We start from the raw sequence: 15,666 nt of genomic DNA, 5'->3' as shown, positions 1-15,666 counted from the left end.
TAAAGCATATCTGACATGCTGCAAGTTTGCAAACTGGAATTCACATAAATATTTTAATGGTTTTTCTTAAACTTTAGCAAAAGAAAGCAGTTGCTGCATCTCCTCTATTGTCTTGGGAATGATACTCAGATGGGGACAAAATAGCTAAGATAAACATTGATTTAAAATTCTGTACTCCTCTCCTATTTTGTGGTCTTTTCTGCTTTCACAGTAAATATTATTTACAGTACAGAGCTCAGTCTTCCAAGCTCAAGGTTCTCAAAAAACGTTGCCATTTGGAACGTTAGGGAAGATGGCCTAGGGTAGAAATAGTGGCAGAAATGATAGTAGGTAAAGAAAACAGAAAACCTGAGCAATAATTGGGAATCAGACATATCAGACATATGTCTTCTTGTCCAAATATAGCTTTTCTGAAAATGTGTTTTAAAAATAAAACCAACAGCTATTTTCTGTAGGAAAATGTTGCAGTCATCCTGCACTACTGTTTTTTAAATTATGTTACAAAGGTGCTCCAGCTCAGTCAACATTAATTATAAAATACTCTGACACCAATACCCTGCTTAAAGTTCAAGGACATTTCATGTTTTTCACATTTTGCATAAATTATTCATTATTTCTGTTTGTAAACTAAGGTGTTGATCCTTCACCTTGTTCCCATTGGGCTCAACTGTAATTCCCTTTAAAGCTCTAGGTAATTGTACACTTTTTATGTTTTATAGGTTTAAATCAGTAGGAAAAACAGGGGGGGAAAGGATCATTAATAAATCAGTCCAGGTCATGACAGTGGTAAAGGAAACCTCTGTTTTATAAAATAGTTCATTTTAAGTTTATAGCCAACATATTGAAAGACCAAGATAATGACAGTCTTTGGGAGTCTTTTTTTTTGAGACAGTCCTTCTCTGCATTCCATTTTGTAATGTGAAAACTTGCCATAGTGGTGACATTTTGAGACATCCAATTTAGTTACCTACTGATAGACATTATGGATCCTCTGTGGCTTTAACGACATCCACAACTCTTGTTAAGTAGAAATTACTGACAAAGCAGATGATTGTCTCTTCATACCTGTTGTGACCTGTCAGTGTTACTCTGAAATTTTTCTGTCTAAAAGGAAGCGTTCTGTGGCTTCTCTTGTCCTACCTACTGTACCTCCCCATCACCACCACCACCACCTCACATACTTTTTCAATATGCCTTAAAGCCATAGACAGAAGGATGGAAATTTTATTTACTGTTGTAATTTGTTGAAAAACTGCTTGTCATGGCTCCAACTAATACTAATCATCAAAATCTCTGGAAATACAAATGTTAATTAGCAACTGTTTAGTAATATGTTTACTGTAATTTTAGATATGGAAAAAAAAAGCCTCTTCTCCCAGCCTTCATGGATCTTACATTTATTCTGCTTTCTCATGGAAGTCTATTAAACAAGTGCTAGTCCATAGACAATTTCCTTATGGGCCATTGGTCTATCTTGAATTCTGTTTCAGTGATGTATTATTTACAGGAAAAACTTCCCTCTAGCTTCAGTTCGTGCTCAAGCATAAATTCAGGCCAGCCATAGCAAGTTTGTGCTAGTTATGACCAGTTCTGGAGGATGTACTTGACTGACCTTCCTGCCAAAGAGTACTGGGAGCAATGTACAGCACAGTCCTGGCAGTTCCTCAGTCAAATCAGGAAAACATAAGAAAATCTCTCACAATCTTGCTCATTTTTGCCTTTCATACCTTTCATTTGCAAGGTGTCATAAGAACATGCGACATATTATCTGTATGTATTATTTTTTTCCATGCTGATATTCACATATCTGAAGAAGGTTGTGGTATCTGTTCACAAGGCAAAAAAATCTTGTTTTGTGTACTTTAGAGTAATTAAAAATTGTCTACGCATAATTTAAGACTGAATGTATACATGGAAATTAAAGCAACAGTCCACGAAAATGAACATTCTGTTATATTGTCTTCCACAGTAACTTTTAATTTCTGTTTTGGGTTGAACATTACCTTCCAAACTTGGTTTTATCTTTTTCAGTTCATTGGTCATGCAAAGCTATTATATGTGTCATACACTTTGTCAGTCTTTTGTCATTAAATGTAGATGATGTATCTATTGCATGTGACATTTAGTGGTACAGTGTAACACTGCACTCTTAATTATTAAGCTAAGGTTGATAAAGTAGCTTCAGTAATTTCTACAGACATGCTATTTTAAGGTAATACATTCTCTACACAAGTATATAGCAAAAACTTAATAAGATTTATTATGTGCACTTTTTGTTTTCTTATGAACAGCTGTGTTGATTTCAATGTAGTAAGCCAGATTCTACATCAAACTTCAGTTCCTTTTTAATTATGTGAATGTAGTTCTTTGTGGAGCTGTACCATGTGTTTGAAATGATAAGGATATGAGTGAAAAAAACACATTGTTGATCTATACCATTAATGCTTAAACTGTTGGTAGTTTGTTTCTTTATGAAGCAAATTAATTAAAAGACTTTTCAATTAAAAGTAAAGAGAGTAGCTTTTTTTTTTTTTTTTTTGGTAAATAAAATAATGGAGCCCTTTCTGTTGTACAAGGGAAATTTTGCAGCTCATTGTTGTTGAGTTGGGAACACTCCAGAGAGAGCAGCTGGCAACCTGTTGTGATTGTGATGAATGAGACCACAAGTGTATATCTGGGTACACATTCAATTGTTTTTGCTTATTGGGCATTGCTTTTCACAGGCATCATTTCCATCATGATACCAAATGTATCTTACAAGTCCTTTTGAGTAGCCCTTAAATAAAAAGCAGACTGTAAAACTGTTGGGATTTTCAAGTTAATACCGCCTAATGACTTAGAATAAAATATTGAGTCAGCACTTCATTTTCCTTTAAATGGCCCCCACCAATAACAATAATTCTTTATGAAAATAGTTAAAAATGTCTTTATATTTAATATGTTAGGCTACATATTGTACTTCATATTATTGGTGTGTTTTCAGAATTTATTTCTTATCAGCACATTCCCATGACATTTCCTCTTGCAAAATACTTGACTCGTCTTCCTCCCACCCCCTCTTGTATTTACAGAGTTCACTTTAATTCCTCTCTGTCTATTCTGATTTAAAATAAGTAGATTTTTAAAAATGTAGCATTACTAAGAAAAGATTGTGAGGCTGATGTGTCCTGAATGTCCTGACAGTGGGCTGCATCTGACATAGACGTATCTGATTTCTATATCTTCTGGTTTTCAACTGCACAACAGCGGTTGAAATTATTGTTGAAATATCTGTTTGTTTCCTGTTGAGAGCTGTGAATCCAGAGTTAGATGTGTGTTTATTTACTGTTGTAATTTGTTGAAAAACTGCTTGTCATGGCTCCAACTAATACTAATCATCAAAATCTCTGGAAATACAAATGTTAATTAGCAAAGCCTGTGCCCAGGCTTTGTGCTGAGATCCTGATGAGGATAGTAGTTGTGGAAGGGAAGGCTGCCCCCCCCCCGCCCAGATCTCCAAGGTGCCCAGTGCCCTGTGGGTGAGTTGCCTGGGAGGCCTCAGCCCCCTCGGTGAGCTCTGCCCTCAGCATCCCTCTGTCTGCCCAGTCCCAAACTGAGGTGAGGCACAACTGCTGCTTCTCTGCAACCACAGGGCTCCGTGGGAGAAGGGGAGAAGAAAGAGGGAAAAGGATACACTGGGAAAAGAGGGGCGAGGACTCTCTTTCCTTCCCTTCCCCCTCCCACTGCAGCTTCCTGCACAGCCAAAGTTCTCTAGGGACAGACCCTGGCTTTTAATGAGGCCACACTGAGTGGGGGTTGTATGGGAAGAAGAGTGTAGTAACATGAAAGATCAGTATTGCAGTATCCAGGGCTATTGTAGGAGAGCTGGCATGGCTAAAGCCTTTCTCGATGTATGTGCTGGCATTACAAGAACAGAAGAACTGCTGGGGTCACCAGAGATGTCCATGTTGCAGACATGGGTGTGCATCCTTCACTATGCTCTGAATAACACAATGCACAAGTTCTCCCTGTGCACCTCCTGAGCTGGAGAAGGACATCCCATGGATGTAGGGATGCATGTGGATGTTGGGCAGCGAGCATCAGAGGTATAGTCAGTTTTGATGCAAACGTGACTCTGCAATCAAAGTCTCATAAGATCAGGGGGATGGTTTGTCTTAGAGCTGCTGAAGAGTGTAGGTTCTGTGTTCTTAGTGAAACTGACCTTTGTAATTCCCCCAAAGGGGAGCCAATGGGGAGGAAAAGATGGAGACAATTTCTCAGTCTTTAGCTGATGCACTGTGCAGATGACAGACTAGTATCTTTGTATTAGTATTAAATATTGAGGAAAATATTGGTTTTCACACTTAGAGTGCATATGCTTTTTTCCTGTGGCTGACCTGAATTTATTTAAATCCTAAGCAAATGTTTCAACTTTGAAACTAAAAAACTGTCTGGTTCTGCCTTGAAATTTGAAAGATGAATCAAAAGTTTCTCGTACTAGTTTTTGTTTCATGTTTCTTTTACACTTCCCTTCTTCCTCCCCCCCACCTCTCCACATCCTTATAGTTTAGCCATGTCTGTCTGGCTAATTGTTTATTTAGATTTCAGCATTTCATTTTGGGTACTTAGATATTCTTGAGTGTCACGCCCTACAGATTCCTAGTCAGGTATAGCTAACCAGTTTATCATCCTCTTTCGTTAACTGTTGTTTTTTGGTTTAGTTTTTTTTTTTTCCCATGGGATATTATGAGCTGACTAAGAGATTGGGTTAATTCAGTTGATATCAAACTGAAAATCTTGATATCAACATAACTGGCAAAATCTTCTGACACTTGTTTTCTCAGGGAAAAATATTAAAGGAAAAGATTCAAGCCCCAAGTAGATGGACATTTAACTTGCCAGGTGTATTTTGACTAAACCAAGAACTCATAATTGGAAAAAAAGAATTTGTCTGCAAACAACAGCTTAGAGGTCAAGATATGCAAGTATAGCATCATAGCTGCAAAGAATGTAGCTGTGTAATTTCTTGCAGAAGATATTGGAACAAACAGCAAAGTGTTCTTCAACTGTAAAAGTTAACAGAGAGGAAGGAGACCCTCTGCAAGGTCCAGATGGTATAAAGGATAGAAATTATTGGGGAATGGTCCAAAAACTAAGTAGCAGTTCATGAATGCAGACAAGACAGTTAAGGCAAGCCAGATACTAGTTCCCAGTTAAAGGATCTGTTCCAGTACTTTCTAGGAAATGTGCTTATTTCCTTAAATCTTTTAGAGGTGGTGAGAAGGGATAAAGCTATATTATTGGAGACTAACACAAAAAACATTTAAGATGATGAAAAAATAACTAGGAGGTGGAGTTCCGTTAGCCGACCGTCAGCACTATATGTTGGTTAACTGTGAAGATTTTTCAGCCCTGTTCTTTTGAGAAAATCTGAACTTTGTTTCCATGTTTGTTTTTTATCTCTTTCAAAATGATTGAGGTTGCCTCAAGTTTATTGTGAGAAACTGTATTATTTAGCAATCTCTATTCTGAGTTCAGAGCTTTAAACCACAAAATGTAGCATCCTGTCATTGGTAGCAATTACTACTAGTTGCATCAGGAGAAAGTAAAAACAGATACTTAGCTCTCGTCACGTGATTGTTTTTGGGGATTGTCACCTATGGGACTGTGATGCTGAATCTGAGTAACCCCTATGCCCTTGAGAAAGTAATACAAATGGAAAGAAATATTTTTCAAGACAGATTTGTACCACTTGCTTACATGAGAATGAAGTCTTAAGAGTTTTCAGAATGTTTTCCTCTTTCTTGCCCTCTTTTAGAGGTTAATTCTTGCATTATGTTTCCATTGACTCTGCTTCAGCCCTTTGACTTCTATTTGAAAACAATTTTGAGCAAAGACTCTGTCACAGTTGTAACAGAATTCAAAGCTTATAAATCAATCATCTGTTTGGGTCACCTGAGACCTTGTCCTTGTAAAACATAAAGCCAAAGAGCAGTTAAATCTAAGGACTTGGCATTTCTTCTAAAATGTTGAGTTTCAAATATTTACCCAAATATTTTTCATAGTTCTTTCATATACTTGTTCTCCTGCCTTAGTGGGAGAAACTCAATTATTTTCTTTCTGCTCCTGAATTTCGTGGCTGAAAGCAGAATTCTTCTGTTTTGAGACTGACCTTTCCATGTTTCAGGAAATTTAGTTTGCCATGTTCCATTTAAAAATTATTTTTAAAATACATATGACTCTTAAGACTCAGGTTCTCTTTCTTTGCTCTTGACCTGCTCCCTGCTTCAGTCTATCTCATTTAAGGCTACTGATTACATTGCAGTATAAGAGAAATATTTTATCATTGTAGCTTCAGTCCAGGTAATGGACTCACCTGGTCATTTTAAGCAGAACTTACTTTTTCTTTGTTTCCTTTCAGCCCAGTCATTGAAGGAGTTTGCTCGGCTCCTGATTGCTGTTGAAGAGGAGAGAAGACGACTGGTAAGTTTGCTGGCAGTAATCTTGGATTGGATCTCTTCTTGAGTAAAATAGTACACTTTTTTCTATTCTCCCTGAAGTGATTTTTAAAAAATTTTATTTGTGTAGTGGAGGTTAAGTACATCATAAGAATTATTTGGAATTCTTACACAAAGGCAGAAATGTACTAGAACAAACTACAGCAATTTTTATTAAACTGTTCAACCAAAGATGTTTGTATCGATTTAAAAATTGTTTTCTCTCAGTTTTCTACCTTCCAGCTCCCTGACCCAAAACAAGCTTTGAATCCTGGTGTATCTTTCCCTTCCTGCAAGAAGCTTATACTGGAGATGTAGATCTGTATTTGTATTTAATGAAATACTCTTGAGAGTTGTCCAGTGAATGTATGCTAGTAATCCAAGAATTTGAGAAGTGATAAGAAAAGAAAACAAATTCATCACCCAAGAGAAACTCCTGTAGAATATATTATGGATCAATCTGGCTAGAGTAATCCATTGATATGGTGTCCTTATGCCATTTGAATCTGCTGTTTGCTTTGATTTTTATATTTCTATTCAAATATAGCTTTGTTAAAGAAGTTTTCAGTATATTTTTATGGAACTATTTAAAAAAAAATCCAAGTGAGCAGTGAAGCTATTTTTGTCCTTCTGTGGGAGTCAGTCATGAATAAAGAAGTGAGCTAAGAATTAACATCAGTAGGGGGATTTTTAAATATTGTGAAAGTTTAACTTGCTCTAATCCATCCAAAGATTGTGTCTGTGCTGTTTTCCATTCTCTTATGGGTACTTGGAACATTGAGGTAGGGCTTTTATGACTCAGATTGGAAGAAATTTACAAATTCAGAAAAAAGTTTATATAAATTCGTCGTAACCTAGAAGTAAATAGCCATAGAATTGCTCTCTCACTATTTCTGTTCATATAAATATTTTAAAATGGCGTAGTCATAACATTTATTTAGTGCAGTTGCATAGTTAATATCACTTAAATGTATAAAATTATAATTATTTTTTACTTCATGCAAAACATTTTTTCCTGGGTAGCTGGAAGAGTGAGGTGACTGTTCTATACTTACCGCCTTAAAAGTTGGTTAGCAGAACACTTACTAGTTCCTTAGTTAAACAATGTTTCAAAATTAATAGCTATCCAATTTAAGTTAAAGATTGTTATGAGCTAACTATTAGGGAAAAAAAACATGAATAGATGAGGGTTTTATTTTTCAAATTCGTTAGTCTTTCATAATATGTAAAAAACTTTCCTATTATTTTCCCTCTTTTCTTTCCCCTCTTTTTTTTTTCCTCTCAGAGGAGTCACTACCATTTTCAGTTTTAGAAGTTTATGGCCTCTCTTTGGTTTATAATTTGATCTATAATTTTGACAACACACATATAGTGTTTTTGTAAAAGATGTAGGAACTCCTTTAGCATAAAAGAAGGAAAAAAATAATATTATTAAGTGAAAAAAGACCAGTCAGATGGAATAATATGTTTTGTTCTATGTGCAATATGAATTCTGTGGGAATGCATGGATTGCATAGCTGAGTGTGGTAGGTTGACCCTGCTTGGATTAGCAGTGCCCACCAAAGCTGCTGTCACTGCCCTCCTCATCTGGACAGGGAGAGAAAATACAAGGGAAGGCTCATGGGCTGAGATAAAGGCAGGGAGAGATCACTTGGCAATCACTGTCATGAGCAAAACAGACTTGACTTGGGGAAATCTGTTTAATTTAATGGCAAATCAGAGCAGGGTAGTAAGAAGCAAAACCCAAATCTTAAAGAAACTTCTTCTGCCCCTCCCTTCTTTTGAGGCTTTACTTTAATCCCGGTTCTCTACCTCCTCCCTGCCAGTGGCAGAGAAGGGCAGGGGATGAGGGCTGCACCTCCTTCTTCCCAATGGGGAGGACTCCTCACACTCTTCTTTTGTCCCAGTATTGGTTCTTCCCTTGGGGGACAGTCTCCACAAACTTCTCCAGCATGAGTCTTTTCCATGGGCTGCAGTTCTTCATGACCTGCTCCAGGGTGGGTTCTTTCCACAGCAGTGAGTCCTCCAGGGACAGGCTGCTCCAGTGTGGCTTCCCATGGGGTCTTCATGTATGGAGAAGCTGCTCTTGACAGGAAATCTTTTGTAACCAGCTTTTCACTCAGTTTGGAATAACCTCATTCAGTTCCCATTCTCTGTCCAGGATGAGAACATTGAGTTCATTGAACGCACATTGAATGCACAGTTTTCATGGTAGTTACATTTGCATAAGAAAATTTATCAAACTTAGGATTTCTCTAGGTTTAAAATGTTTGAGCTGCCTGTTGGTGGACTTTGTTTAATTACTACTGGAGTAAAAGTATCACCTCTGTCAAAAATGTGGATTTTTTATTCCACCGTTTCTTACTGCAGTTTTCTACATGTCATCATAGAATCCAGAGGTTCCTGTGAGGATCAGTGTGCCAAATAGATTCCTAATTAAGGTTTTTGCTTGACAAACTGGTAATTTAACTGTGGAATCTTCAGAGCACTTTTGCTTGCTTCTGAGAAAGTTTGGAACATTATGGATACACTAAGATTTCTCTGCTGGAAGCACTTAAAGCCAGCCAATTTGCAGCTTAGTGATGATATTAAACAAAGTTCTCAGCTGATGGGAAGCTTGAGACATGGCATGCAGGTCTTTAAGAATTTAATTTCCTTCTGCATAAAGACAGAAAACATGCAAAAGTTATTTTTAAAAAGCTTGTTCTTTCTGACATTTTGTAAAAGGCTTGGAAAAAAACATCTATGCAATGTTGTGGCTATTTTTGGATACACTTCATCCTACTACTTTCAACTTTATTTTAATTCTTGTAGCATGTGATAGTAAAATGTACTATTGTATCAGTGAATGCAGGGTATATGAGAATAAGGAATGACGGATATTAATTTTGCATACCAGCTAATGGCCTTGTTTCCCTGCCTTGAACTTTATTTTATTAAATTGTGAGCATGTATCTAAGTGTATTAATCAGATTTTAATATGAAAAGTATTAAAAAGTATATATTCGTGTGACCAATTTATTTCTAATCTGATGCCTATTAAATTCTTCATAAGTCAAATTATATTTTTGTCTTGGTGAACACAATGTTGGAGTGCTTGTCCACTGAATGTATAAATGAAGTGTTTCCAGTGGTCAAGGAAATAGTTTGAGGTGTTTAGCAAGTCTTCTCTCCTTCCTGCATAAAGAACCAGAAGGAACTATTTTTCTTCTATTCAGAAGAAGCTAATGAAGCAGGACATTATGAACAGTATTATTGGGAAAAACACTGAAGTATAAAATCAAATGAAACTGAAATATTTTGTTTTGTAAGGCTTTGTGGCCGTTACTACTGGCAGCAGTATAATATGGTGATTATTGCAAGTCAGTTTCTTTTATCCTTGTCTTTTATTTTCTGATACTAGAAAATTGATGAGTAGTCAGAAAAAACAAAGGCCATGCACCACAAATTTCCCCTTAAAAAGGAAATAAAGGAAAAAGTAACTCATAAGATGCCTTCTTTTATGATGCACACCCTTAGGTTTTGATGAGGTCTGTCATTTTGTGGTGGTGTCAGTTTAGTGATGCTGTTCGTAAATGGTGCATTAAAAAAACTTCAACCAAACAGCACTACTCTTGGGCTTCACATGTACTGTAAAATAGGATAAAAAAGTCAGATTCATCCCCACTGCATTTCCAATGACTTCAGCAGCAAGCCATCAGGGATGTAGAATAATGACCTCTATTTCCTGCTGTTTATTAGGGAACAATAGAGATGCTATAATTTAATCCCATGTGAATGTTTGAATCTTTATCAAGGGAACTTACTTAAAATAATTTCCTTCCTCTTTCACTGGATTTGCATTCTTTCTGCTAAATAAGTGATATATTCTATTTTACAGATTCATATTTTATTTATGCTTCCGATTAATTTTATATTGTTATTAAAATTAATAACAAACAGAAATTATCTGGGAGTAAAATAAAATGCTGCTTCCTTTTCCTCTTGTGGGATTATTCTGTGTTGGCATCAGTATAGATGAACTGGTTCATGCTACTGGTCCTAGAGGTCTTCTATGAGTTTGAAGCATTGAATGGGTTCTCTTAACTGTCAGTGTTATCTGGCTGGAAATCCCTGATTATTTCTGAGAGTTTACTAAATCCAAGACTGAAATAGGCTCTTAATTCTTAAATTCCTTGCTATTTATCCAAGTTGGGTTTTTTTTGGCTGTTGGCAGGTGATGAATGGCCCCAGAGCTTTTTCTCTCTGGCATCATGAATCAGTGAGATTCCTGTCCAATATTAAATACTCCAGGGGATAATATAAAAATTCTGAAGTGGATAGTCTTGTACTATGCTCAATGAATATTTTTCTTTATAAAGTCCACTTTTTTGTATCTAATAATCTTCATGCTTCAGACAGTATCTCATTTTTGTGGACTTTTTTTGTATTAACTGGATGTTCTCATTGTGGTTCTGTATTTGCCCTCACACAAGGGGTCTGATGCTATCTGCTTCCAGGGAAAGCATCAAAATACTCAGTTTCAAAAGCTGCACTTGAAGAAAAATAAATGAGCTGTTAAAACCAGCTATCCATGGAATGGTACATAAAATCAGATAGTGGAGGGCACAGCATGTTGTTGAGCAGAATTAACCTTTTCCCTATAATGCAAAGTGCATTACAGATTCCATCAGAAGAGTAAGCAGTCTCCTATCCACAGGGGCAGCTTATTTCCCAGTTTATACAGGGGAAAAATAACATTGCATGTACTAGCACCCTGAGACTGCAGAACAAACACCTGGCGTTTTGTTTTGCATGGTGTCTCTCAAATTGCAAAAAAATAATGTTTAATGGTGTTTTGATATAATTGGTAACTGATTTCAGTGCTTTTCACCTCTCATGCAAGATTGGCATTTAAATTAATCTCCTTGGTAGGAGTCTGCAGGGAAGAAGACTGAGAGCTTATTACTGTAAGTGAAAGAAAATGCCACAAATAAAAGGACTTCTTTGAAGTTATGACTGGTTTTTTGTTTCTATATTTTTGTTTTTCCTCTACTCCCTCTCTCCCCACCATGTTTGCTGTTTAAAATTAATTAAAAGCACCTGGGTTTAGTGAGTTTAGATTTTTTCTTATACTTAAGATGGCTGTACATCCTATTGAGTCATTAAGGTAGCATGGACTGTTTTCTTAGGTAACCTCTTTGGAAAGACTTTCTGAATTTCTGCATCAGATTACTAATTTGGGAATACCTTTTTGAAGTTTCTATTGAGGAAGGATCAGTAAATGAGTAATGAATTTTTAAATTTTCTTCTAAAAATAAGTTTTACCTACATTTATCTATTTATTTTTTTCACCTTTTCTTCCTCCTATTTCATCCCAGATATAGCAGAGAACATATTTGATATTAATTACAAAAAAATCTGTGCCTTTGGTAAGGGAAGTTCTGCGAGATAGGAAAATACTGGTTTCAACAGTTTTGGGCTTTTTATTTTGGTTTTTTTTTTTTTTTTAACTATCAGCTTACTGTCTTCTGACAAGCTAAGTTTTAGAAATCATTGGGAAAATTACTGGAAGCAAATAGGATGCTTTCACAAACCTTTTTGGGAGCCCCCATTTTGAATACTTGCTATATGCATTTCTGGCCAGAAAGTATTACATAGACCACAAAAGAAAAGAGGAAGGCAACAAGGAAGGCTTAAGACCTAGAAGCTGAGAATGAGAAGAGACTGCAAGGAGGCCTCTTTGATTAGCTTTAATTCAAACAAATTAGATCAATGTTATTTGGAGGCCTGTGATTCATTAATTGAAATGACATCTTTAAGCACACTTGAACTAGTCCTCAGCAACAGGTTAAGACTTCAGCCCTTGGCATCAGATTTTTCTTCCTTTTTTTTTTTTTTATCTTGCTGATACAATTGTCAGTCTTAATTTGTAAGGATAAACAAGAAAAAACCTTGCAAAATCACTTGGAGACTATTGCAGAAGCAAGAGTGTGCTCTGCAGCATTACATGGTTTTTTTACTGTGTTTTAACTCCAGAATGACTGGAGGAAATGTGCTACACAGAATTTTATCTAATTAGCAGTTTGCAGAACCAGCTTTGCCTTAAATCTAAGTCAGCCTTGTGTTACCTCTTCATATTAATTGCATATCTGTAGACTGTAGACCTTTTGAGAAAAGGTCTTCCCTGTTGTGCTGGTACAAATGTTTATGTGACTGTGTGGCGAACATAATTGGAGAAGTGATCCAGCTGGAAAAAGAATTCTTCTCGCACTAACTTTCTATTACTTCCTTCCCATCACTGCAGTGCACACAAGGAAAATTAAGACCTTCAGGGCCAGAATTACTATCCAGAAGACAGTAATTACTTTTATATAATTGGTATCAAAAACATACTAGAACTGTACCTTCATTTCCCTGCAGATGTTATCTCTGACCATATAGCTCATATATGAAATCAGGAAGTGATAGGTATATTTCTGTCATGCAGACTTCCTAGAGAGCAACAGTCCATGCTGTCTTAATGATTGTTTGGTGGGTTCTTGTTGAGAGGGAACTCTCAATGCAGCTTTCCCCCTTGCTCTGTCTTGGGCTAGAAGAAATCCTGTTTGTTGTCTTTTTCTGCACCACTTAAGTGTGAAAATACATGTGTTCAGTGGATGTTTCTTAGCATTTGTGCTCAGTTAATAAAACCAAAAAAAACAGAGTAATAAAAGTTCATGTTCTGTTATCATTAAGGTAATTTAACATATAACATCTGTACATATTTCTGAACTTTTCTCAGATAAAGAACACATACTAGGCCAGACAATTTGGAGATAAAATTATGAGTGCTATTAGTACAGAGCATTAGCTGGTTTTTCCAGATAACACTGCATCAGCTTCCATAATTGTACACTTGGTATGTTCCTGATTTGTTAAATTCAAGTTCTAATTTCACCAATAATATTTATGATTTAAAATATTTTTTCCTTTTTTTTTTTTTTTTTTTTTTTTTTTTTTTTTTTTTTTTTTTTTTTGAAATGAAGAAAAAATAGTCATCCTGGGACATTTGAGTATGATAATTTTTAAAAGATCAAACTGGTCTCAACAGAAGTAAGTTACAACTTGTCCCTCTCACATCCCTGTGACTGCCATCCTCTGGAACTGAAAATACAGGTCCATATTTTCTTTAACTTTGCAGAAGGTACTTTTGCAATCACTGTGTTGTGACAGAGCAGTACTATTAATTCAGAATATGTTCAGAGTTTTATGATCATGAAGTCAACAGAGAACCTACTGTTTATGTTTTGATCTGTATTTCTTAGCAGCTTTCTCTCTACGTTTTTCTTTTGAAAATGTGAGTTATTTCCTGTTGATATGAGTGTCCAGAGTGCAGAACCATATCGTATGCAGAGCCTTTTGTACCCTGTGCTCCTCATCCTGGGCCTAGATAATTTAATTGCCTTAAAACTTACCCGTTGAGGAGGAAAGCAATTTGTCTGTTTTTAGAGACTGTCTTTGCTGTTTTCCAGGATAGTTGTCATAGAGTTGATTTGTGACAAAGTTATTTTTCTTGTAGTCAGCAACTTTGTAAGAGGTGTGAAAACGTAGATCTCCCATGTTGATCTATTCTGTTGTTTTGACTGGATAGTTAGCATCAAAGAGGGATCACTTGTCTGTCTTCGCGCGGCTAAGAGGCTGTGAGTAAGACAGGAGAGTGGGAATAGGATAATTGTTCAAGAGGAAAGGAAAGGGGAACAGAGATAAAGGGATTTATAAGATTCACGTACATTCCTTTGCCATCTTACATAAACAGTGATCCAAGCCTTAGTAAGAAGTCTTTGGTAATTCAGTGTCCATATACTATTTGCTTTTTAGTCTTCTGCAGAGAATGCAAATTAAGAAAATATTTTTTAGAAAATATTTTTAAGAAACAAAGTGTGTTGCAGGAGATTAGTGTAATTGGTTGTTGCAATTAGTTTCTCCTGCTTTCTATATTCAAGTTGTGTGTATTTGCCTCCATATGGATATACAATTAGAGAATGGCTAATGGGTTGGAAGGGATCTTAAAGACCATACTCCAACTCCCCCTGCTGTGGCAGGGAGGAGGCCACCCACTAGACCAGGTTGCTCAAAGCCCCATCCAGCTTTCAACACTTCTGGGGGCAGGATATCCACAATTTCTCTGGGCAACCTGTGCCAATGTCTCACCACTCTCAAATTAAAGAATTTCTTCCTTGTATTTAACCTAAACCTGCCCTTTTTGTAGGGTAGGTTTAAATGTTTAAAGACATTCCCCCTTATGCAGTCGTTACCTTGCAGCATTTTTCAGTGAGAACATTCACAAAATGAGATTGCTTGCTATTTCCAGTTTTGAAGAGTATCATGGAGAGAGATATGAAATGCTGTCTTCATTAAAATATAAAATGAAAGGTTGTTGGAAAGCCTCTTGCTACTTGTCATTTTATAAATCTAATTTGTTCTCAATTCATATGTTCACTCCATGGAGGCATTAACTGCATGTAGTATTGAATTGCCTAATAGCTCTTCCCAAAGTTTTGAGAAGCATTCTGTGAGTAGCATGGCTGGAAGAAGTTTGTTTTAATGATGTTTTAGTTTTCACAGAAATGTGGTAGTTGCAATTTTAGTTTGCAGATTATTTTGCTTCCACCACAATCACTAAGTGTCTTTGCAGATGACTCTTGACAGAGAAAAAGAAAGAAAGATGTTTGCACTTTCAAAAGACTATTTTAAGGGAACGTGAGTTCTGGATCAGCCAACCTTATAGACTTTAAGTTTTATGCATTTATTTTCTGACTACAGAGGGAGGGAATGGAGCTGGTCATAGAAGAGGATATGTGCTGTACCCATTGCTAGGTTATAATCATGTCAGAACATGATGCTACCTGACATGCTACCACTTTCTAAATTTTTTTAATGGATTCTGAATTTATCTGCAATTCTTCTGGAAGTATGAAAAAAGGTGCTTTATTCTTACAAATTTAATTTTTAATTTTTTTTTCGTTAGTCTGACATCCGGAATGAAACCACAGTATTTGTTGTTCTTATGTAATGTCCTGAAAAGTGTGATTAAAAACAGAAAACAACACAAGCACTTTATGTACCAAAGGGTGTGTAGAAACAAATATGCCTTTATTTAAACCAAACAAACACCAGCCAAAGTCCCCACCTTTTCGCAAGGAAGCAAAATATTCTCCCTTGAGCAATC

At 36.2% G+C, this 15,666-nt stretch overlaps 1 protein-coding gene across 1 annotated transcript in view; it reads left to right on the top strand.

Moving 5' to 3' along the window:
- Window positions 1-15,666, top strand: part of ARHGAP42 (Rho GTPase activating protein 42) — a 142,535-nt gene that overhangs the window by 42,693 nt on the left and 84,176 nt on the right. Inside the window, exon 3 of the mRNA XM_064409450.1 lies at window positions 6,401-6,462. Coding sequence (XP_064265520.1) covers window positions 6,401-6,462 — 62 coding nt within the window. The remainder of the gene's footprint in view (window positions 1-6,400; window positions 6,463-15,666) is intronic.

Source organism: Passer domesticus, chromosome 2 (genome assembly GCF_036417665.1).
Source record: "Passer domesticus isolate bPasDom1 chromosome 2, bPasDom1.hap1, whole genome shotgun sequence".
Taxonomy (NCBI): domain Eukaryota; kingdom Metazoa; phylum Chordata; class Aves; order Passeriformes; family Passeridae; genus Passer; species Passer domesticus.
This window is presented reverse-complemented; position numbering and strand designations above follow the sequence as displayed.